This window comes from Pollachius pollachius (assembly GCF_949987615.1).
Source record: "Pollachius pollachius genome assembly, chromosome: 9".
Lineage (NCBI taxonomy): Eukaryota > Metazoa > Chordata > Actinopteri > Gadiformes > Gadidae > Pollachius > Pollachius pollachius.
Window position 1 is genome coordinate 743,608 of NC_136942.1, and position 20,698 is coordinate 764,305.

A 20,698-nucleotide genomic window follows, 5' to 3' on the forward strand; every position below is an offset into this window, starting at 1 on the left:
CTATTCGAGCAGAAATGTATCTTAAGATAATATGAAATTGTTTTAGTCAGACACAATTTTTTTAGTTAACTTTTATAATTGCAGATCTCTTTGGTGAGGGAGACATCAGACAAACCTCAGACCTCTGTAGAGATACTCTTAACAGCCCACTTAAAATGTGATTGTCAGGAAAACAAGAACAACAACCACTTATCTGAACCAACAGTTCAGATAAGATTTCCATTCAGAATATTTTCTCACTATCACTGCAAGGTCTCCAACACTTTCGTATATTTCCACCACCAAAAAAGGCCGCGTTCACACTCCCGTCTGCGTCGATCACCTATGTATTCGGTGCTATCATTGACGTGACATTATGCCGCGTTTATTTTCAGAGAGAGGGACACTGGTTCCATTTCTCCTGGCCTAGACACCACTGTCGATCACAGAAGTCATCCCCGCAAGACGGATCATTTACGCCATCCGAGAGCGAGCGCTGAGGGGAGATTGAACACATCAGCGGACGGGTGTGCAGTACAACGCAGGGGCTGTAGTGAGGCAGGACACAAAGTAGACTCGGAACTTTGCGTCGTCCGGTAAAATCGTTATTTCAGCAGCAACACTGAAGTACCGCACGGTTGTTCTGAAACTTCTCTGCGGGTACTTCCGGTCTCTTCCGGTTCTTGCTGCTCGTCTTCAATCTCCACCTCAACCGTCTCTGTACAGATCTCCGGTTATTACACGTGTGCACGATGAGCCTAGTTTGAAAATCAATCAGCAACGGTGGGGTGGGATAAACACACTGGGCTGGATGATGGGAACCAGAGCACCAGGTGATGATAAGAGGGGCTTTACGGCCACAGAGGGTCTGTCTTGAGGAAGCAGAATGCAGTTGAGGCCTTGTTATTTATTCCCAACATCCCACCTTATTATTGTGCAGCTCATTACGAGCCAGCATTTCAATCACCGAGCAGCCTGCATAAAGAACAAAAGGATTGCACTCACACGCTGCCTTGCTTGTAAGGAATGTTCAGATGCTATGAAGAGGAGAGGCGGGTTTCAAAGGTGCAACTGGTGAGGGATGTTGCTTCACTGTGCATGATAAGAAATCAGCAGCAGCTTGTTGTTCCACTGTTACAATGAGGACTGCATTCACACTCCCAGTCTTTATGACTGGACATAGCCAGCCAACTGACGTGTTGTCCTGCCCTTTAGCAAGGCATCCAACGCCAAACTGTTACCGATGAACTGATGATTGTCTTGCATGGGTGTCAGTCAGTCAGTCAGTCAGTCAGTCAGTCAGTGTGTGTGTGTGTGTGTGAGGCATTGAATATAAAGCATGTGAAGTGGCTTGAGTGGCCAGACTGCCGGTATATGATGCAGTTTAAAAACACATTCACCCTCACACGCTAATAAAAGAAACAATATAACAATCAACAATACAACAAAGGACTGAAATATAAGGGCCAGTACAGCCCACACAGTGAATGTATTAATGTGGTGAAATTATTCTGCCCCCTTATGGGGTTTTATGCAAATGCACCCCTTCTGCTGATCACTGCTACGTGACTTATTGTTCACACACACACACACACACGCACACACACACGCACACACACACACACACACACACAAATCAATTACACTTATCCAGTCAGGGGGTAGATATATAGGGATGTTGACATTGTGGTTGAGAATAATGATCCGTATTGATTGAAAAACAGGCTGGCCCATAATTACATCCGATATGCAACATGAGTCTACGTCACTATCTGATTACATAAATGGTTGTGTAATCACAATTTGATTGTTCCTCATCATCCTATCTGTGATTTGAGTTGATGTAAGGTTTGACAGATTGATACGTTTCCTGAGAATTGGAAATCGGAAAATTGTATGCGATTTGTATGTGAATGATGACAAAAGAGTACGACAAGGAGATTGATCAAAAGTAAATTCTGTGATCATGTCCTGCGACAATGTATTTGTGTTGTTTTTTTTCTACAGACACACTGCTATTCTCTGACAGCTATAGACTTACCTGCAACTTCTTTTAAGTCTAGAGCTTCTGTTTCCACCTAAAACAATTCAAAGACTTTTTTCAAGTTTTTTGCTTTGAGCAGAATCGATCCAATTAAATCTCCCATCTTTACTTAGGAAAAGTAAGATTGGCGGCAGGATTAATTTAAAGCAGCCTTATCCCTTAATACAAGTCCGGGTTCACAGCCTACGGCCTAGTTGGCGGCTGCATTCCATTTCAAATGTTGTCAAAGTCACTCACTCTCTTACCTTGGTATGCAGTTTAGATAGCTGCTTGTCATCCAGGTAAGTCTGAGCGTAGACACGCCTCTTGTAACGGAACTGAAACAAACCAAGGGTAGCATACGATTAGTTAGAACACAGGATGCCCCGTCATCAATGCATACTATATAACGTGATATATCCTGTTCACTATATAGGGATGAAGCCACAAGTCAACCAAGTCCAAAACGGCCACAGAGATGTTGTATATGATCCGCTCTCTCCTGCAGTCAGGCCGAGACCCTTCAGTCACTTCCTGAAGAGGCAAGACATTCGGTGCATTGGTAAAGCATCGTTTAAGGTGCTGCGGTAAGATTTAAGTACTATTATTTGAGTGTACATTGTTCAAAATAGCATAGCCCTATGTCAGCTGTTAATGAGTGAATTGTGCTCTGTAGGAGTCTATTTCGATTCTCGACCACTCTTGGGACATTTCCAACCCTATCAGGGCACCCATTACCAGATTGGTTCAGGAATATTTCTTGAGTCAATCACAGGTCTGTGAAGTGCAACACTTATCCATGGATGATAAACGGTGGGAGGGAGTAGAGAGGGTGGGGGAGGTTTTAGGGTCGCTTAGCGTCAAAATCTTGCAAGCTCTTTGACTCTTTTCTGCCCTGCCTCAAAACAACTCTAACATTGCACCTACAGCATCATTAATACATAAGCAGTGGTAACAGGCTGCCGTTGGGCCATCTTATTGTATTTTTATTTAAATTAAGCTGTGTCTTTTAAGCAAGCCACCTGATCCCTCCTTCTTCCGACACTGGAGGTCTGCACATAACGTGGCTACATGGCGTGTATGTTGTGTATGGCGCTAATGAAGGAGAGCGGTTGTTAAGGGAGCCCTCTGATTGTTGCCCTCATAACATAAGTTAGAGACCATCACTGTGCTTAATGGCACCTTTATGGCGTGCCATTGTTATTTCCCAGAGCTGCTCTTCCCAGAGTGATGGCCCTGATTTCCTGTAGGACAACTGCTCATTATTCACAGACCTATAGACTCCCCTCCATTTAAATTACTAGTCTAGCCATTGACTTACAGAAGCATGCATTGTTTTCCTCCTCTCCCCTGGAATAAAAGAAGGAGCATACATGCTGCTCCATCATTTCATGATAGAAATGTATAGTTTTGCTTTGATTTGCATAGAGGGGCCTTTAATTGATCCAGGATCATTGGCTGTTTTCCCCCAAATTACAGTATTCAGTCCCTCCAGAAAAATGCAGCGTTTTTTTGTGATTGTTGCGGCCAAAAATCCTTGATTGTGCGGTATGTTTTCTTAAAAAATGCGATGGAATATGCGGCATATTTAAGCAATTTTATGCGATGAAATTGCGGGAACTTGCGAAAAATGCAGCTTTTCGATGACGTTCACGTCGCGTTATTACGTCACTTCATAACGTTCCCATGGCAACAGGGGGAAATGGCTGCTCTTGTGTGAAGTAAACGCAACATTTTTCAACTTTCTGCTAAGATATATGTGACTTTTTTGCAACGAAAATGCGGGGATTATGAAATCATGCAAGCCCCGCATATTTTGCGCGGAAATCGGCAATTTATGCGGTGAAAGTGCGGCATATTTGAAAAAATGCGGCCCCCGCATGAATATGCAGATTTTGGCTGATTATGCGTTGAATTATGCGATCGCATAATCACGTTTTTCTGGAGGGACTGAGTATTGGTTAAACAATAATCAATATTAAGTTCTTTGTTCCACATTTACCTACAATGTCGTCCTTTCAAAAAATGGTGGTCTGTACCCTGACTTTCCATCATCTCCTGCTTTATTGGACTCATTTCTTGTCCTAACATCATCGCCTTATTCATCTTCGTATACGTCCGAGTTTAGGGAGTTCCCAGGAGGCCTCCTTACTTCAGTGTTTCTGCGACATGGCTAACTAGCGCCACTGCAATCAGCCATGCTTCAAAGGGACACGCCATGCTATCTGTTAATTGGTGTTTGGGTTTCTTACCCAGATTCAGACGAATTGTTTAATTCAAAATTCGCCATTGTGCGTTCAGAAAGAGTGTGGTGGGTTAGAATTGGCTTTCCATTCACAAGTTACTCTAGCCTAGCTCCTGTTCATGTGAGGGGAATAACCTTTCAATTACCTCCCAAGGATTTCTAATGTGTTTTGAGTAGTTGCTGGGAAGACCTCTGAATCTTGGACTTCTTTAAAAAGCTCTGCCCTGTACTCCGTAGGTGACACACACAGGCAAACTCTTCTGGGTGTGTATGCATGTTTTTTTTCCGCCAATCAGTTGTTGGTGCTATCCGGCTGGGTAAATCCGTTACAGAGCCGGGGGCTTTAAGAGGCTGATCCAGACCTGCCAATCATCCCTGCACACCATGGGCAAGGGGGAGTAAATGGTGACCAATCAATGTCACATGGAGTGCTGCCATAAAGACACACACACACACACACACACAGGCCATGCACACACATATATGCACACAGGGGACACACCATGGCCCACACACACAAACACTCACACAGGGGACCCAGCGTAGCCTACACACACACACACAACCACACACAGAATAGTCGACAGCCATACACAAAAATGCTGTTGCAAGCACAATGGGAATTCCGATGCAGATCAAAAGAGATGGAGGTAGACGAAAATGACGAAACAAGCATGTCTCAGATTATAGATAAAATGGACACACAATCACACACACACACACACCCAACCACACACAGACAGATGAGCACAACCAAGCAGTACGGTGGCAGTCTCCTCACAGGCTATATAACTGCTTTCGCGAGCAGAGAAATGAGGTAAAACGGCTCCCAGTAATGATTTTGTTTGCACGGATGTGTTAGTCGTGCTCACGCGCAAAATCAATGTTGCTCATGATTTTTTTGGCAGCGATATTCCGCCACACAACAGACACTGAGACCTCACTCCTCCGTGCGGGACATGGCCGGGCATCGGCCATCGGTCCAAACGACGCGGCAGCGTGCACGACCGTGAGCGATGAGCTCCTCGTTCCCGGGAGAACAGAGAGGACGGAAACTCTTTGAGACTGTGGTCCTCCTCAGCACACAGATCATCCTCCGCCTGAGGTGTCTGCCGTGTGAGCTCTGAACGTAAGCTCTGAGAACGGGCTCTGACAGAGAACTCTGGGCTGGAGCCCGGAGCCTCCTGTCAGGGGGAGAGGAGAGGATTGGCTCTCTGGGCTCGTCCCATTGGCTCCTGGGAGCCCTGTGGCTCTGGCGCCTGGGAGGCGCAATGCATTAAAATGTGCGTCCTCCACTCATGCACCTCACATGGAAACGGTAATCTGTGCAAACGCACACACAAACACGCACACTACACACACACACACACTTGGTATGCTAGTGGAACTATTGGTTGTTATTGAACTATTTCATGCAGTAATATCTCTGTTCTCTTTTAGACTAGGATGCACTGAGACAGTATGGCAACAGCAGCCCTGCATTACAATATTGTGCTTGATGCATTGCAGTATTTAGAGATGAAGCTGTGTTGAATATCATTTCGACATCCTCCATGTTGTTCAAAGCAAATGTACACACATGGTCCTGGCCAGTGTCCTGATTTCTTCTGCGAGAAATGGCTAAGGATATAAAGGTGGACGCTGGCTAAAACCTTTCAGTCCATACTTACACAGAGCAGTGTCAACCAAGATAACATCGTGGCTGAATTGAAGTTTCATACAAAAAGACCATTAAAAGCTGAATAAGAAAGGGCCTGAAACACCCTCAAAGAGCTGCTTTTGCTTTTGTCATTTCCTGCACAAGGTTAGCTCAAACTCAAATATTATATGAGAGCGAGAAGAGAGAGAGAGAGAGAGAGAGAGAGAGAGAGAGAGAGAGAGAGAGAGAGAGAGCAGACAGTACAGTGCACCCTCTAATTATATATATGTCAATAGAGAGAGAGAGGCAGGAAGAGAGAGAGAGGCAGGATGATGCAAATTGGGAGAGTGATGAATGGTGTGACATAAAAGAAAGGAAAAAAGACGTGGAGAGAGATGAGAGGGACTAAGGTAGAGATAGATTGTGAAAGTGAGAGAGATGAGAGAGAGAAAGGATAGGAAGGGAGAAAGATGAGTGGGAGAATAAACAGGGATGTCGGTGAAAGCCATGAGAGGGAGACAAAGACAGGAAGAGAGCAACATTTTTAAGAGTACACAGAAACTAAAAAGCAAAACCATCAATGTCAGATATCATTGAGTATACAAGGGGTGCCCACACTCTTTCAAAATGAACAGGTCAAAGGGATCTACCTAAAATAAAAAATGCTAAACATATAAATACTGAGTACATACTCTGATGACTTGCACTGAATGGAGTCAGCCAGGGTTGCAAAGTCCGGACATTAGCAGTTGGTAGTCTCAAGCAGGCTTCCAAATGACCATCAGTCAGGGTGGAATGGTATTTCGACTTAATCATCTTCAGGTGGGTAAAGGCTGACTTGCATAAATAAGTAGAGCCAAATAATGCAGTCAAGGAGGAAGCCCATTTCCTCATGGTTGGATACTTTAAGCTCAATATCAGCTTTAAGTATCAAATTTTCATCCTCCACTGCCGACGTGTTCAGGTGAAACTGCAATTTTTAATGTGCGCAAATCAACCTCAACATCTTACCCAAATGGATATCACATAAACGAAGCGATTGGTTCGAGAAAAGCAAAGTCTTGAAACCGTTTGTCAAAGTCTGACAGACAATTTCCGTCAGTCAATTGGTAAAATACCAAAGGGATTATACTTAATGTCTTAAAACAAAACGCTTCTCTACCCGCACTACCTATCAACGTATTGGACACCCCTGCACCGTACTGATCGGGATAATGTGACTGACCTCCAGCTACAGCTGACAGAACACTGTAGCAGGGTTACATGTTAACATGTAACAGGGCTACATGTTAACACTGTAGTAGGGTTACATGTTAACATGTAACAGGGCTACATGTTAACACTGTAGCAGGGTTACATGTTAACACTGTAGCAGGGCTACATGTTAACACTGTAGCAGAGTAGCCCTGCTACAGTGTTAACATGTAGCCCTGCTACAGTGTTAACATGTAGCCCTGCTACAGTGTTAACATGTAACAGGGTTACATGTTAACATGTAGCCCTGCTACATGTTAACATGTAACCCTACTACAGTGTTAACATGTAGCCCTGTTACATGTTAACATGTAACAGGGCTACTCTGCTACAGTGTTAACATGTAACCCTGTTACATGTTAACACTGTAGCAGGGTTACATGTTAACACTGTAGCAGGGTTACATGTTAACATGTAACAGGGCTACATGTTAACACTGTAGTAGGGTTACATGTTAACACTGTAGCAGGGCTACATGTTAACACTGTAGCAGGGCTACATGTTAACACTATAGCAGGGCTACATGTTAACACTGTAGCAGAGTAGCCCTGTTACATGTTAACATGTAACAGGGCTACATGTTAACACTGTAACAGGGCTACATGTTAACACTGTAGCAGAGTAGCCCTGCTATAGTGTTAACATGTAGCCCTGCTACAGTGTTAACATGTAACAGGGCTACATGTTAACATGTAACAGGGTTACATGTTAACATGTAGCCCTGCTACAATGTTAACATGTAACCCTACTACAGTGTTAACATGTAGCCCTGTTACATGTTAACATGTAACCCTGCTACAGTGTTAACATGTAGCCCTGCTACATGTTAACATGTAGCAGGGTTACATGTTAACACTGTAGCAGAGTAGCCCTGTTACATGTTAACATGTAACAGGGCTACATGTTAACACTGTAGCAGGGTTACATGTTAACACTGTAGCAGAGTAGCCCTGCTACAGTGTTAACATGTAGCCCTGTTACATGTTAACATGTAACAGGGCTACACACATCATCAATATTTATTGATGCCTGGATGGAGCAACAGACTGACTGTAATCATGTACACAAACATGTGTAGCAGGGCTACATGTTAACACTGTAGCAGGGCTACATGTTAACACTATAGCAGGGCTACATGTTAACACTGTAGCAGAGTAGCCCTGTTACATGTTAACATGTAACAGGGCTACATGTTAACACTGTAACAGGGCTACATGTTAACACTGTAGCAGAGTAGCCCTGCTATAGTGTTAACATGTAGCCCTGCTACAATGTTAACATGTAACCCTACTACAGTGTTAACATGTAGCCCTGTTACATGTTAACATGTAACCCTGCTACAGTGTTAACATGTAGCCCTGCTACATGTTAACATGTAGCAGGGTTACATGTTAACACTGTAGCAGAGTAGCCCTGTTACATGTTAACATGTAACAGGGCTACATGTTAACACTGTAGCAGGGTTACATGTTAACACTGTAGCAGAGTAGCCCTGCTACAGTGTTAACATGTAGCCCTGTTACATGTTAACATGTAACAGGGCTACACACATCATCAATATTTATTGATGCCTGGATGGAGCAACAGACTGACTGTAATCATGTACACAAACATGTGCACATGCTCAATGCATTTGTACACAGGTGTGTAGAGTTGTAAGCTCCTCCTTAACATATCTGCACACACAACTTTTAAAAGGTATCGTAGCACCGTTGCAAAACAAAATCTGTTTCTCAAGTGATTGAGAAATGTCAAGATCCAACCAGCCTTCAGAATGGTGTGATACGCAATCTGTCCCATTGTAGACACACTTCTTGTACAATCTTTTGAGCAATGAAGAAATTCTTTCAAATCCTGTTCTTCAACACCGTTATCATCATAAGACACACATCTCTTTCAGTTGGAACATAAAGCCTGAGGATGAGGAACTACGAAGACAATATCCTTTAAATTTATGAACAGTAAATACAAATCTGTGTTAATCTTTTTTCATTTCAAGCATGAAATAAAACCTGCAGGCCCCCATGTAAACCTTGATGTATCCTGTTTGATTAGCTGATAAAATACAGAGATTCAGAGCTTTTATTCAAACTACTCAGAAATTCATCTGGAAAACTTTGCGATTATCCAAAGCTTGATGGATAATCGCAAAGTTATCCATGGAATTATGTATTTTGTATGATGTATTCGCACCCCACTGGTGCTGTGTCCCTGTTGGTTTGGTTTACCACCCGGATCAGGAGAACCTCGCCTAAAGGAACCTGTGGAGACTAACCTCCAGGGCTGAACCTCGCCCTAGAGGAACCTGTGGAGACTAACCTCCAGGGCTGAACCTCGCCCTAGAGGAACCTGTGGAGACTAACCTCCAGGGCTGAACCTCGCCCTAGAGGAACCTGTGGAGACTAACCTCCAGGGCTGAACCTCGCCCTAGAGGAACCTGTGGAGACTAACCTCCAGGGCTGAACCTCGCCCTAGAGGAACCTGTGGAGACTAACCTCCAGGGCTGAACCTCGCCCTAGAGGAACCTGTGGGGACTAACCTCCAGGGCTGAACCTTGCCCTAGAGGAACCTGTGGAGACTAACCTCCAGGGCTGAACCTCGCCCTAGAGGAACCTGTGGAGACTAACCTCTAGGGCTGAACGATTAATCCAATATATTGATTAATCGCCTTTGCGGTATGCAAATTGCAAAGGCTGCGATTAAAAATAATATGCATATATATTTTTTTACTGTTACTTTTATTGACTGGAAATCAGTAAGATTCGTATTTATTTTCCTTTGTACATTTCAATAGTTAAATAAAGATGTTATAATATCAATTCATGCATCAATTCATCTCAACACATCGGCCTGGCCTAAAGGAAAGAGCCGTTTATATGTGGACTGCTTCCAATGTTGCGTTGGTCATACTACAGAATGATTTACTGCTTGTTTAGTGAATAATACAGAACATAAAAAAATAGAAAAGATGATGGCATACTAAGTCGCAGTTGCAATATTGGCCGAAATAATCGCAATTTGATCACTTCCCCAAGTGGTTGAGGCCTGCTCACCTCCAGGTACGGCACCGGGGCGATGGAGGGGAAGGGGTACTCCCGCAGGGGACGCTCCTCGTCTAGGAACTTGCCCGCCTTGCCGTTGTACGCGGGCTGGAAGAGGCCGTAGTTGAGCACATCCTTCAGGCTCTGGTTGAGAGTGCACAGGATCTGCTGCTTGGACAGCCATAAGGGGGCGTCCACGTTGAACTTCATGCATTTCTGCAAGAGGAGAGGAAAGCGTTAGGTGCTGTCTGGTGGTGTTGCGAAACGAAACCTAATGTATAGATATAAAGGTAAATACATTAAGAACATAAGCGTCGATGTATGTGAGTGTGTGCATACGTGTGTGTGCCTGTGTGTGTTAAGCAGCGGCTGCACAGGGTAGAGATACAGAACAAACAATGCAGATGTGTCGAGGTTTGTGCATTCCTTTGCCATTTCAAAACAATGCCACGATTCGTTTAGACGGTGGATGGTGAATAAAGTGGACTAATGAACACGAAGGTCACCCAGACAGCCCTTTAACCGAGGCATTGGCCCCGCTGGAGACTGATGCAAATGACATTGTGAAGCAAGACGGATGGCGCACCTGTGCGCGTTATGGTGTGTTGACGTGAGCGTGTGTGCGCGTGTGTTTATGTGTGTGAGTGTGTCTGTGTGCCTGCATAGCCATATCGACACCGAATATTAAACAGTGTTCAGGGTAATTGGCCATCCAGAGTTAAAATGCGGTCCAAAGGCCCTCCCCGGTGCGCTCTGTCTCGCTGACTGATTCCATCCCAAAGGAGGTGGATGCACGGCCCCACTAGAGCCTTACACTGTTCCTCCCGCCCCAGGGCAGAACATTACAACACAGTCCATCGACTGGTGTGCTCTAATAGGCAACAGTAAAGCTAATATACAGTATCTGTGTATACATCCAGGGGGCCCGTCGAGGATACCCTAATGGCAGTGTTTTTACCGCTGGATGGTTGTAGCCTACCAGCTATTGGGCTTGTTAGCGTTTGATGCGTCCCACCCTTATATGGTGCCAGAGGAAGTACCGCGCTACTGTGATGGCACTACTAACGCCATGTTTACAACATGAAGCATCGCCGCCCGCGCTCTTACTTTGAAAACGCATCGCGCTGCTGTCTGGGTTATAGAAGATAAAGATAGAGGAATTAAAGGAGATGGGGGTTTTTTCGGTCTTACACAGTTTAAACTGACTAAACATACACAAGCGAGGATATGCAGCTCATCTGCCACTACCCAGTTATGCAACTTACACAAAAATATACAGAACTACACACAGACACCACCTGGAATCGGCAGCGACTCAAAAAGTACACAGCTACTGCACAGAGCTACACAGCCCCTCCACAATTACACAGAATGATACAACTACACTATGTGGCATTGCAAACAGTTTCCCGTACAATTAGTTAGTTAACAACACAGTCACACACAGCTGAAGACAACCCCTCACAACCACAAACATGACACACAGACATGACTATACACATCTGCATACACAAAACAACACACAACTACAGAAACACAACTACACAACCATACACATACACAACTATAGCATACAGGTCAACATGCCCAGAATGACCGACAAATAAAATAGAACAGCGAAAGTCTACTCATACACACAGAAACGATTATACACAGATACACACGAAAACAACTACGTCCGCAGCCGTGAAATCAAGGGATGAGCCAATTGTCACGAGTGGTCTCAATCGTGTCGATCAATCATACAACATCTCTCTGGTACCGGTTTTCCGCTCAATGTTTCCACTGGTCAGGACCCGCCTCCCAAACCCAAAAGGGCTACTTTGATCGATCTCGTGGCTTAGTGTTGTACCAGGAGACCGAGATGTAGTACGCTCCATCACGTCATTTAGTCCTCTTTTGCTCGAGGGGCAAGAGGAGAAAAAAAGAAGATTAAAAAAAAAAGTGTAGACATATGAATTCGATATACTCGGTTAGTAAATGTATACACATTTGCTTTATAAGTGGCAGTGCAAAAACAGTGAGGAGATATCACCTATCAAGCGCTTTCTAAATTCCCAACATTTCTAAAGCTCTGCAACGATGGCTCAGCGACTAAGTGTGTTCTGGGCTACTAGTGCTACATGATCACATATCAAACTCCTACTATCCTTATTTTATACTCAAATAAAATAAACTACCACAGACACAACTACACAGATAAATTTGCACAGACACGAGTAGACAATTACACAACCACACAAACGCACAACTGCACACAGGTGCAAACTTAAGACTCAAGCCGGAACAGACAGGGTTTCCGGATGAACTTTAAAATGTAAATGTAAATGAATGATGAGCAGCTCTACATCTGGCGACGCAAGACTAAGTAGTACCTCGGTACACCTCTTGTGTTGTTTGTTTCCTCAACTCATCAACTATTAACACTATATTATTCTACAGAGGGTTTATATGTGGATCTGCAGCAGTAACTTTTATTTTCCAGACGTGACAAAAACTCCACTTGATATTGAGAGCAGCTTGGAGCTCACAGGCGATGAAAAGGGAGCCCGGGAGGAACAGACGAAGCCAGCGATGGAGAGAATGGATAGAGAGGCAGAGAGTGTTTAAGGGGAGCAAATGGGGACAGTGCTGGCGGATCTGACGTATACGTCATCACACACAGAAGTGCACGCACGCCGTACAAACACAACATGCACACACGGCCGCCAACCAGCGCACGCGCCTAGGCAAATGATCTTGACTTTAGATCGATGTATTCTCTTCAATGACCTGGACTTTGGGGAACTCATCCATGCCGTGTTCAGTCACCCGTGAGCGATGATAAACTTAATAATGATAATATTAATAATAAAAGCCTTCTCTGTTTACCTTTTTCCCATTCAGCCACTGCAAGTGGAACAAATCTTGATCAACCACAGCCCAGCATGAGAATGACACAGCTTGGCAAAGAGATAAGAGTGTGTGTGTGTGTGTGTGTGTGTGTGTGTGTGTGTGTGTGTGCGCGCAGTGTGTGCCTATGTGTGTGTGTGTGTGTGTGTGTGTGTGTGTGCCTGTGTGTGTAGACAAGCAGCACACAGAGGGATGATCTTTCAAATCTTTCAGATGAGTGGATAAACAGACAGCTTCAAATGTACCCAACTGCTTCATATCTAATGACCTCTGTAGGACAGGCAGGGAAACAAACCTGCCATGTTTAACAATATTCCAGTCCTTTCTAATTCACTGCTAAAGACCCTTCGCCGACAGATAAATTAGCCTAAGCCCATGCTCGAATATCCTTGAAACTAATTAAACAATATTATCAAAGCAAAGGCACTTCAGTGATTAGGACGGGGGGGGTCATGCAGAAAGAAGGAGTTTGATACATACATAGAAAAGAGATTAAGAAGCAGAGCTGGAAGCCCTGACAGGTAAGGCAGCCCCCCAGGACGTGTCCTCTGGGTCTGCACCCCGTCCTCCCCGAGTGCCCGTCAACTCACAATCTTTGCTTCATCTCGCTCTCCTTCGTCAGATGCCATTTTAGAAGCATTTTCGGGAAAGTTGCCGAGTATCATTCGACGACAGAGTTTAACATTTACTCTTTTTTAACCTAATCGATGAGAAAATGAAATGAAAACAAAAAAAAATGAAACCACGTTCATAACAGGAAACAAATGATGACTTATAAATGAGCAGGCACAACAAGAGGCTGTACTCAAGGCAATCTATACCGTGTACCTCACGGAAAAAAGAGCCATCACATCATAGTCGTCACAGTTTAGCTCCTTTTATGTAAAGATTCATCTTCACCAGGTGAGTTCACTAACCGTGCCCCGGTACATCAAAGCAGCGGATCTGTCATTAGTCTTATGTGCGACACCTGTGCTTGTCCTAGGACGGAAGGGTCTGTAGGGTCGTCTGGCAGAGCAGGGAGTCGTTGAGCTGAGAGTTTCTAAATCATGACTACTATGCAGGCAACAAACGACCAAAAAAGCCACCTCGTCATCTCACTTCACCTGAATGGCTTTCATTCGGTAAAGTGTGTCTCTTTAAACGCTCAGGACTCACGGCAGTGCCTGCTGCTGCTCCACACAGAGACGTTTAAACGCTCCTTCTATCCTCCCTTTCCCCTAATCCTTAAATCAAATGCTTGTTTTTGCCTCTTCTTTTTTTTCTGCAGAAGCAATCCTAAAAGATTCAAATTTCTTTATTTTTGTATTCTGTATGCTGCACTGCACAGATGCCCTGTCCAGGTAAAATAAAGTTTTATCGTAACTTCTTCTGTCTTGATTGAAAACTGTTTTGTTTGGGAGATTTGAGAATCTTTCACAATCCCTTATTACGCCACTATTTTAACGTCACCATATTAAAAACATGGCAACATTGGACTGGAAATCAAAATGGGTCGAACACAACACCACTAATAGGGTTATGTACATATACAAACACACACGCAACCATACACACAAACACACAGATAAACACATTAAAAAACATACACAAACACAGAGAAATAACTAAACACAGGGTGAATTGAAGAATGCAAATGTAAAGTTTTATAATAAATAACATTTTAGCTCTGGTACATCTATGTTTCGGACCAAGAGGTCCGCGTTCCAGCCTGGGAACACACACAGTGGCCACATCTGTTTGCTTTGATTGAATAAATGACCTTGCTTTTAGATCTGTGTGTGTGTGCGTGCATCATGTGTGCTTGTGTGTCTAGCAAACAACTGACTAAAGCTTCTGAAACAAACACTGTCTCCTTTAACATCAGCCCAGGATCATAGGGTTTCAGCTCCCAGCACCATGCATGACTCCATACTATAAATAACTTCATTATTTTCATGGTTGCTCTAGTGCTTACGTTTATTGCTTTTAACCGCTGCACTGGAGTTTCATTCCTAGTCATTATTAAGTGTATAAAATGCAAAAATCTATTTAGAAGCCTTTTTTGGCATATTCATTGAAATTCTCTTTACATCAAGTCAGCAATCAATAAATCTAAAAGCTTTGATGAAAAAAAGAAACAAATCAGGTATCTTTGCCTGTCGCAGGCCTGTCATATTATTTAATCAGTCTATTAAAATGATTGGATGGCCTATCTCTCTGTTGATTTATCTACCCAGCTACCTGCATGCACTCTGGCTAGGCAGTCTTTTGCTAAAGCGAACAAACTAGCTTTAACAATTGTTTTGGGGGATTGGCTTTGGAGGCAGGACTGAAAAAAGGGGTGGGATGTCGTTGGTTGGATACTTTCAAAATAGCTACTTACTAGCCTACTTAAGCTAGTTTCTCCAAATTGCCTACCCTAGCTTTAAAGTCATGATAGAATTTCCCCCTGGCGTAATTGAGTGCATGGAGTATACGCTGTGTTTGCTTCGGTAAACGTTGAAATAAGATTGGCAAACGCTTTTGATGCCACAACATAATACAAGAACCTCCTCTCTTCTACGAGTTGGACGGAGCCATGAGCCCTTTTCCAATAAGGCTCGAGCAGTCTTTCCTTCATCCCAGATAAATGCACTACTCTCTCTCTCTCTCTCTCTCCCCCTCTCTCTTCTGTTCCTCCTTGCCCTCAGCCAGTCTTTGAACTGCAAAGTGTTGCACGCATGATTGGACATAACATGCAGAGAGAATGAAATAGAGATGGATGAAAAGTCAAAGTAAGGTTATGTGAATGTGTGTGTGTGTGTGTGTGTGTGTGTGTGTGTGTGTGTGTGTGTGTGTGTGTGTGAGTGTGTGTGTGAATGCATCTGCGTGTATGTGCGTATACATGTGTGTCTCTGTTTGTAGGGGCTAAGGTGGTTAAGTAACTTCAACACTTTTTGCGCAAGTTTGGGTATGCGTGTTTGCAAGTATGCACACACATGCATGCTTATGTGTGAGCAAGTGTGTGTGTGTGTATGTGTGTGTGTGTGTGTGTGTGTGTGTGTGACTCCCTGTTCATTCATGTACGAGACCTCTCTCTGAACCATGGTCGATTCCGAACACAGAGACACTGACAGAAAAGCAGCATAAATCAGGCATTTTAATTGTCATATTGTCACTCCGTGAGTGTTTGACTTGTAATGCAATACAAGCATAAGAAGTGTGAGATTCCAGTTGAGCATGTATGTAATGCAATGCGTTTGGAGCACAGCTGCATAGCAGAGTTCATGAGTGAGATGCAGCGGAGTTGGAATATTTAGACTGGTTCTACTTAGTTGAATACTAACACTTTTAGATTCATAGAGTGGGGAAGACCCAGACATTATTGGAGTCAAATGAGGCCAAAGTATTGTCCGCGTAAAAAAAAAAAGAAGATTTGGGTTTAGATGTGGAAATGTTTCTGGTGTTCCTGTTTCTTATTTATCAAACACAATTTCTCTGAATTCTTGTAAATCATGTTTACGAATGATTACATTTTTGTACATTATTTTGACGTGGAGACAGGGAGAAGGCAAGGGATAAACAAACGTGGTGCATACCAATGCCACATTTGTCCGAGTTACCATTCTAGCTTCCCCTTCCCTTCAGCCTGCCCTCACATCACACTGATGTCTAAACCCGAGCGTGGGAAAAACAATCATCATTGTAAAAAAATGTAATCGTACTCATACAAAATAAATCATAGACATTAGTGTGCGAAAATACAAATGCAAATGTATCTGTTTCGTTTGTTTTTACCCAGACAGTAATTTTGGCATCTATTTGACTTCCCAAACATTCCAGACATAAACGATTTTCTGAATTATATTTCATGTTCTATTGTTAGAGAAAACCCTGCATACAGTGGAAATGATAGGATTGCACAGTGACTTGACTTGGCAGTAAACCAGAGGCCTTTTGTATTCATCACTTCCCAACCAGTCAACCCTTTAACACCAGAGCTACAACTCGGCCCGTTGTCATGTGACCATAGGAGACAAACCGAACAGCATGCTGAAATGAAACCACCCACTCACGGCACCCAAAATACACATATATTCCAGTCTCAAACAAGCACTACATCTACAGTAACACTTGTGAAATATATATAAATATATTAGTGTCATATATAGGATCTCCACTTGTTATGACAAGTAATTGACAAAATGCAATAAAATATATAATTAAACGGCTACTTTGGGAGTGGTGCTACCCTTAATCTAGCCCTCAGCTTTACAATGTAGATGCATGAGATATTTTAATAAAACACTGAAAGATCTTCCCCAGGGCCATTGTCACCCTCACTGGAGAGTTGTAATGTGTGGATGGAACGCATCTTAAATACATGCACCCACAGACATGTTTTTAATGAATTGCACCTCTGACTTAATGAAATCAAGATGTGCATCACGTCGACGTCTGTGTGTGCGTGCGCGTGTGTCTTATGTGTGACAGGCCTCCCGTCCTCTCCCTCTTCACAGAGGAGCGGCCGCCTCCTACCGAGACGTGATGGAGAGAGGAGGGAGGAGAGAGGAGGGAGGAGGGAGGAGAGAGGAGAGAGGAGAGAGGGAGGAGAGAGGAGTGAGGAGAGAGGAGGGAGGACAGAGGAGAGACGAGAGAGGAGAGGAGGGAGGAGAGGAGGGAGGAGAGAGGAGAGAGGAGAGAGGGAGGAGAGAGGAGGGAGGAGAGAGGAGGGAGGAGCAGGGCTGATGATGGAGTGTGATGACTCCTCCGCTGCCCGTCTCCATCCACAACCCGGACCTCCGGCTCGTCCCTGACTGGATGACTTATGCCCTAATTAACACCGACGCTGACCAATTCATACTGGATCTGGAGCTCAAGATCAAGAGAGCCACTGGCCCCCCCCCCGCCCCATACACACACTGGCCCCCCCTGCCCCCACACCGGCCCCTCGCAGTGTGTTCCCACTAAGGAACCCACCCGGGCGGCCGGACCGCTGCGTGGGAGCGGTGAGCTGTCGAGCGCTGGACGGGACGACAGACGGATTGGCCGCCACATGACAGGGTCACAATCAGACGGCGCTATGCTTTCAGTCAACAGAGAGACCACCGGACCAAAGAAAACATCACCGCAAAGGGCAGGTCAATGGGATCTTGGTTCAGGTCACACGGTTGTTAAGTTATGAGCTGCAACAACAACAACTAAAGCACAACAACAACCACAACTAAAGCACAAGAATAACGACGACAACAACAACAACCAAAGCTTTTTAGTTGAATGTGAGCACGTGAACAAAGGATCAACATTTAAATTCACGCCTGGAAACGCCTGCAGCTTGGATTCGGTGGATTGATGGGGGTGAATCGACGGCGGCTGTGTTTCACCACCTGTGTGTGTGTGTGTGTGTGTGTGTGTGTGTGTGTGTGTGTGTGTGTGTGTGTGTGTGTGTGTGTGTGTGTGTGTGTTTCTCTGTTTTGTGTTGCAGTCTACGTGTCTGCCTAGCTCCAATTGGTTAGCTGGCACTACATATGCTCGTCTCTCTGTTCTCCATCAGGGAATACATCATAGGGAGAAAATGCAGCTTAAAAAAACGTAAAAAACAACTCAACTCAACATTGAGGCTTTTGCGGTTTTTTTTTCTCTCTCCATATTTCATGGTTGAGGCTTCCATTTATAATGGATGAACGGCAAGAGTGTGCGTCATGTGTGCCGGTTCCTGGCACGATGCTGGTGTCTGTGTGGAGTGAGTGTGCACTGCGCTCTCTCTCTCCCTGTCATGCTCTCCGTCGCTCGCCCTCCCGGCTGTCATCTAGAGCTCTAGATCATCAGGAAGCCCTTCTCCTGTCCAGCAGTCCACCCCCCGTTTCACTATCAGGCTGACTAACCTTCAGATCGACACACCTGTTGTACCATGGGATTTCATACCACTACATAGCTTCTATTTTGGTTGTATTCATATAGTTTCTATAAATATCCAGACAGACAGACAGACAGACAGACAGACAGACAGACAGACAGACAGACAGACAGACAGAATAAAAAGGTACTGCAGGTAAGATGAAAGAGCTTTAGTTAGCATTTGTTAGAAAGCCCATAGCCATCTGACAGCTTTTGGTGAACAAAATGCTCTGTGTGAATATCTGTTCTGGTTGACAGCACGTCTGCCTCAGTACCAGACCATTTACATTTTAGACCAGCCCTAGCTCATTTCTGACCAATAAGCCAGGAGACGCCCTGATTGGTTTCCAGAATCCATCTCACCCGTCAATCACACGCGTGAACACAGCATTATCCTAACTTTGTTTTCGCAATCGTGCCGTCTTCTGCCTTGATTTCTCCCTTCGCTCCTAACAACTCTCCAATCTTAACTACAGTAGCTTTTAGGGTTGCCATCAGGGAGATGGCGGCGACTCAGACAGTGATCCGTGTCCTTTATACCCCGGAGGAGTCTGCGCTGAACGCTTGTCAGACAAGTCGGGCATAAGCAGGAGACGGACACAGTGTGACCACATGCCAGGGCAAATATATCCAACAAGACAGTGGCAGCATGAGGTTACATGCTACACTCACTTTATCGCAGGGGCCCAGTGGCAAGCAATTTCACGCCATTTAAAGGAGACACACATCTATGACCCAAAGCTACCTAATGGAAACTAGGTCTTTGTAGTCATGGGCGCTCTGGAGAGCGGCTGAAAAGGAAACCCATCCACTGGTTAGTTGAAGGAAACCCATCCACTGGTTAGTTGAAGGAAACCCATCCACTGGTTAGTTGAAGGAAACCCATCCACTGGTTAGTTAAAGGAAACCCATCCTCTGGTTAGTTAAAGGAAACCCATCCACTGGTTAGTTAAAGGAAACCCATCCACTGGTTAGTTAAAGGAAACCCATTCACTGGTTAGTTAAGTCAGAGGGATCCATTACAGAGCAAGGCCTTAATCATTTGGGCTTCATTAGGATGTTGATGTGTCACAGCGAAGTGCAGTAAAAATTAACAATTGTTTTATATATAGTGACCAACCTAATCTAAACACTAAACTAAAAGTTAGATTAGTGTGCAACATGTGGGAAGTCGGAAGAAGGAAATGATCTAAGCGTTATTCAAATTTCAGGAGAGTACGTAAATACTTTTACATGCACAGCCGTGAAGGTATTTCAGGATGTTTAGAGCTCTTATTAGATCCAACATGAATGACGTCTCAACAGTGAGCCATCAACAATGTGCAAATATTGAACATGCTGTTGTTACTGTATTTGGCAAACCTGTTTTTCGGAATAGATTTGAAGCATTTTGGTGCTTGTTCATGATAAATGAACCGACCCAAACCAGTTTAAGGTGTTTACATGACAAACAATGCATAGGATAAGGATTGGTAATGATTTTAAGGCTGGTTAGGCTCCACACCAAAAGCAGTTGACTGAATCCACCTTTGATGTTAACATGGTTATAAACCTGGTTTACGGCCTTAACCAGATTCAGATTGGATTTTCGGTCTCACTTCTGGTAATTTCCCATGGGAGGGTCTTTGACCTTCAACGTTGGAACCAACCACTTTACCACTTTCAGTATCAGTGTATCACCATGCCCCGTAGCATGTTGTAGCACAGAACCCCGGGGATGTAGATCTGAGCTTGTGAAAATTCCTGCACAGGATCAATTAAATCTG

General features: G+C 44.2%; 1 protein-coding gene across 1 annotated transcript in view; it reads right to left on the reverse strand.

Annotated features, from left to right (window-relative positions):
• shank3a (SH3 and multiple ankyrin repeat domains 3a) overlaps positions 1–20,698 on the reverse strand; it is a gene marked incomplete at its 3' end in the record, with an annotated part of 146,709 nt that overhangs the window by 111,166 nt on the left and 14,845 nt on the right. The window contains exons 2-3 of the mRNA XM_079743386.1: positions 10,194–10,397; positions 2,269–2,340 (exon numbers count right to left, since the gene is read on the reverse strand). Of these exons, the coding sequence (XP_079599512.1) occupies positions 2,269–2,340; positions 10,194–10,397 (276 nt within the window). The remainder of the gene's footprint in view (positions 1–2,268; positions 2,341–10,193; positions 10,398–20,698) is intronic.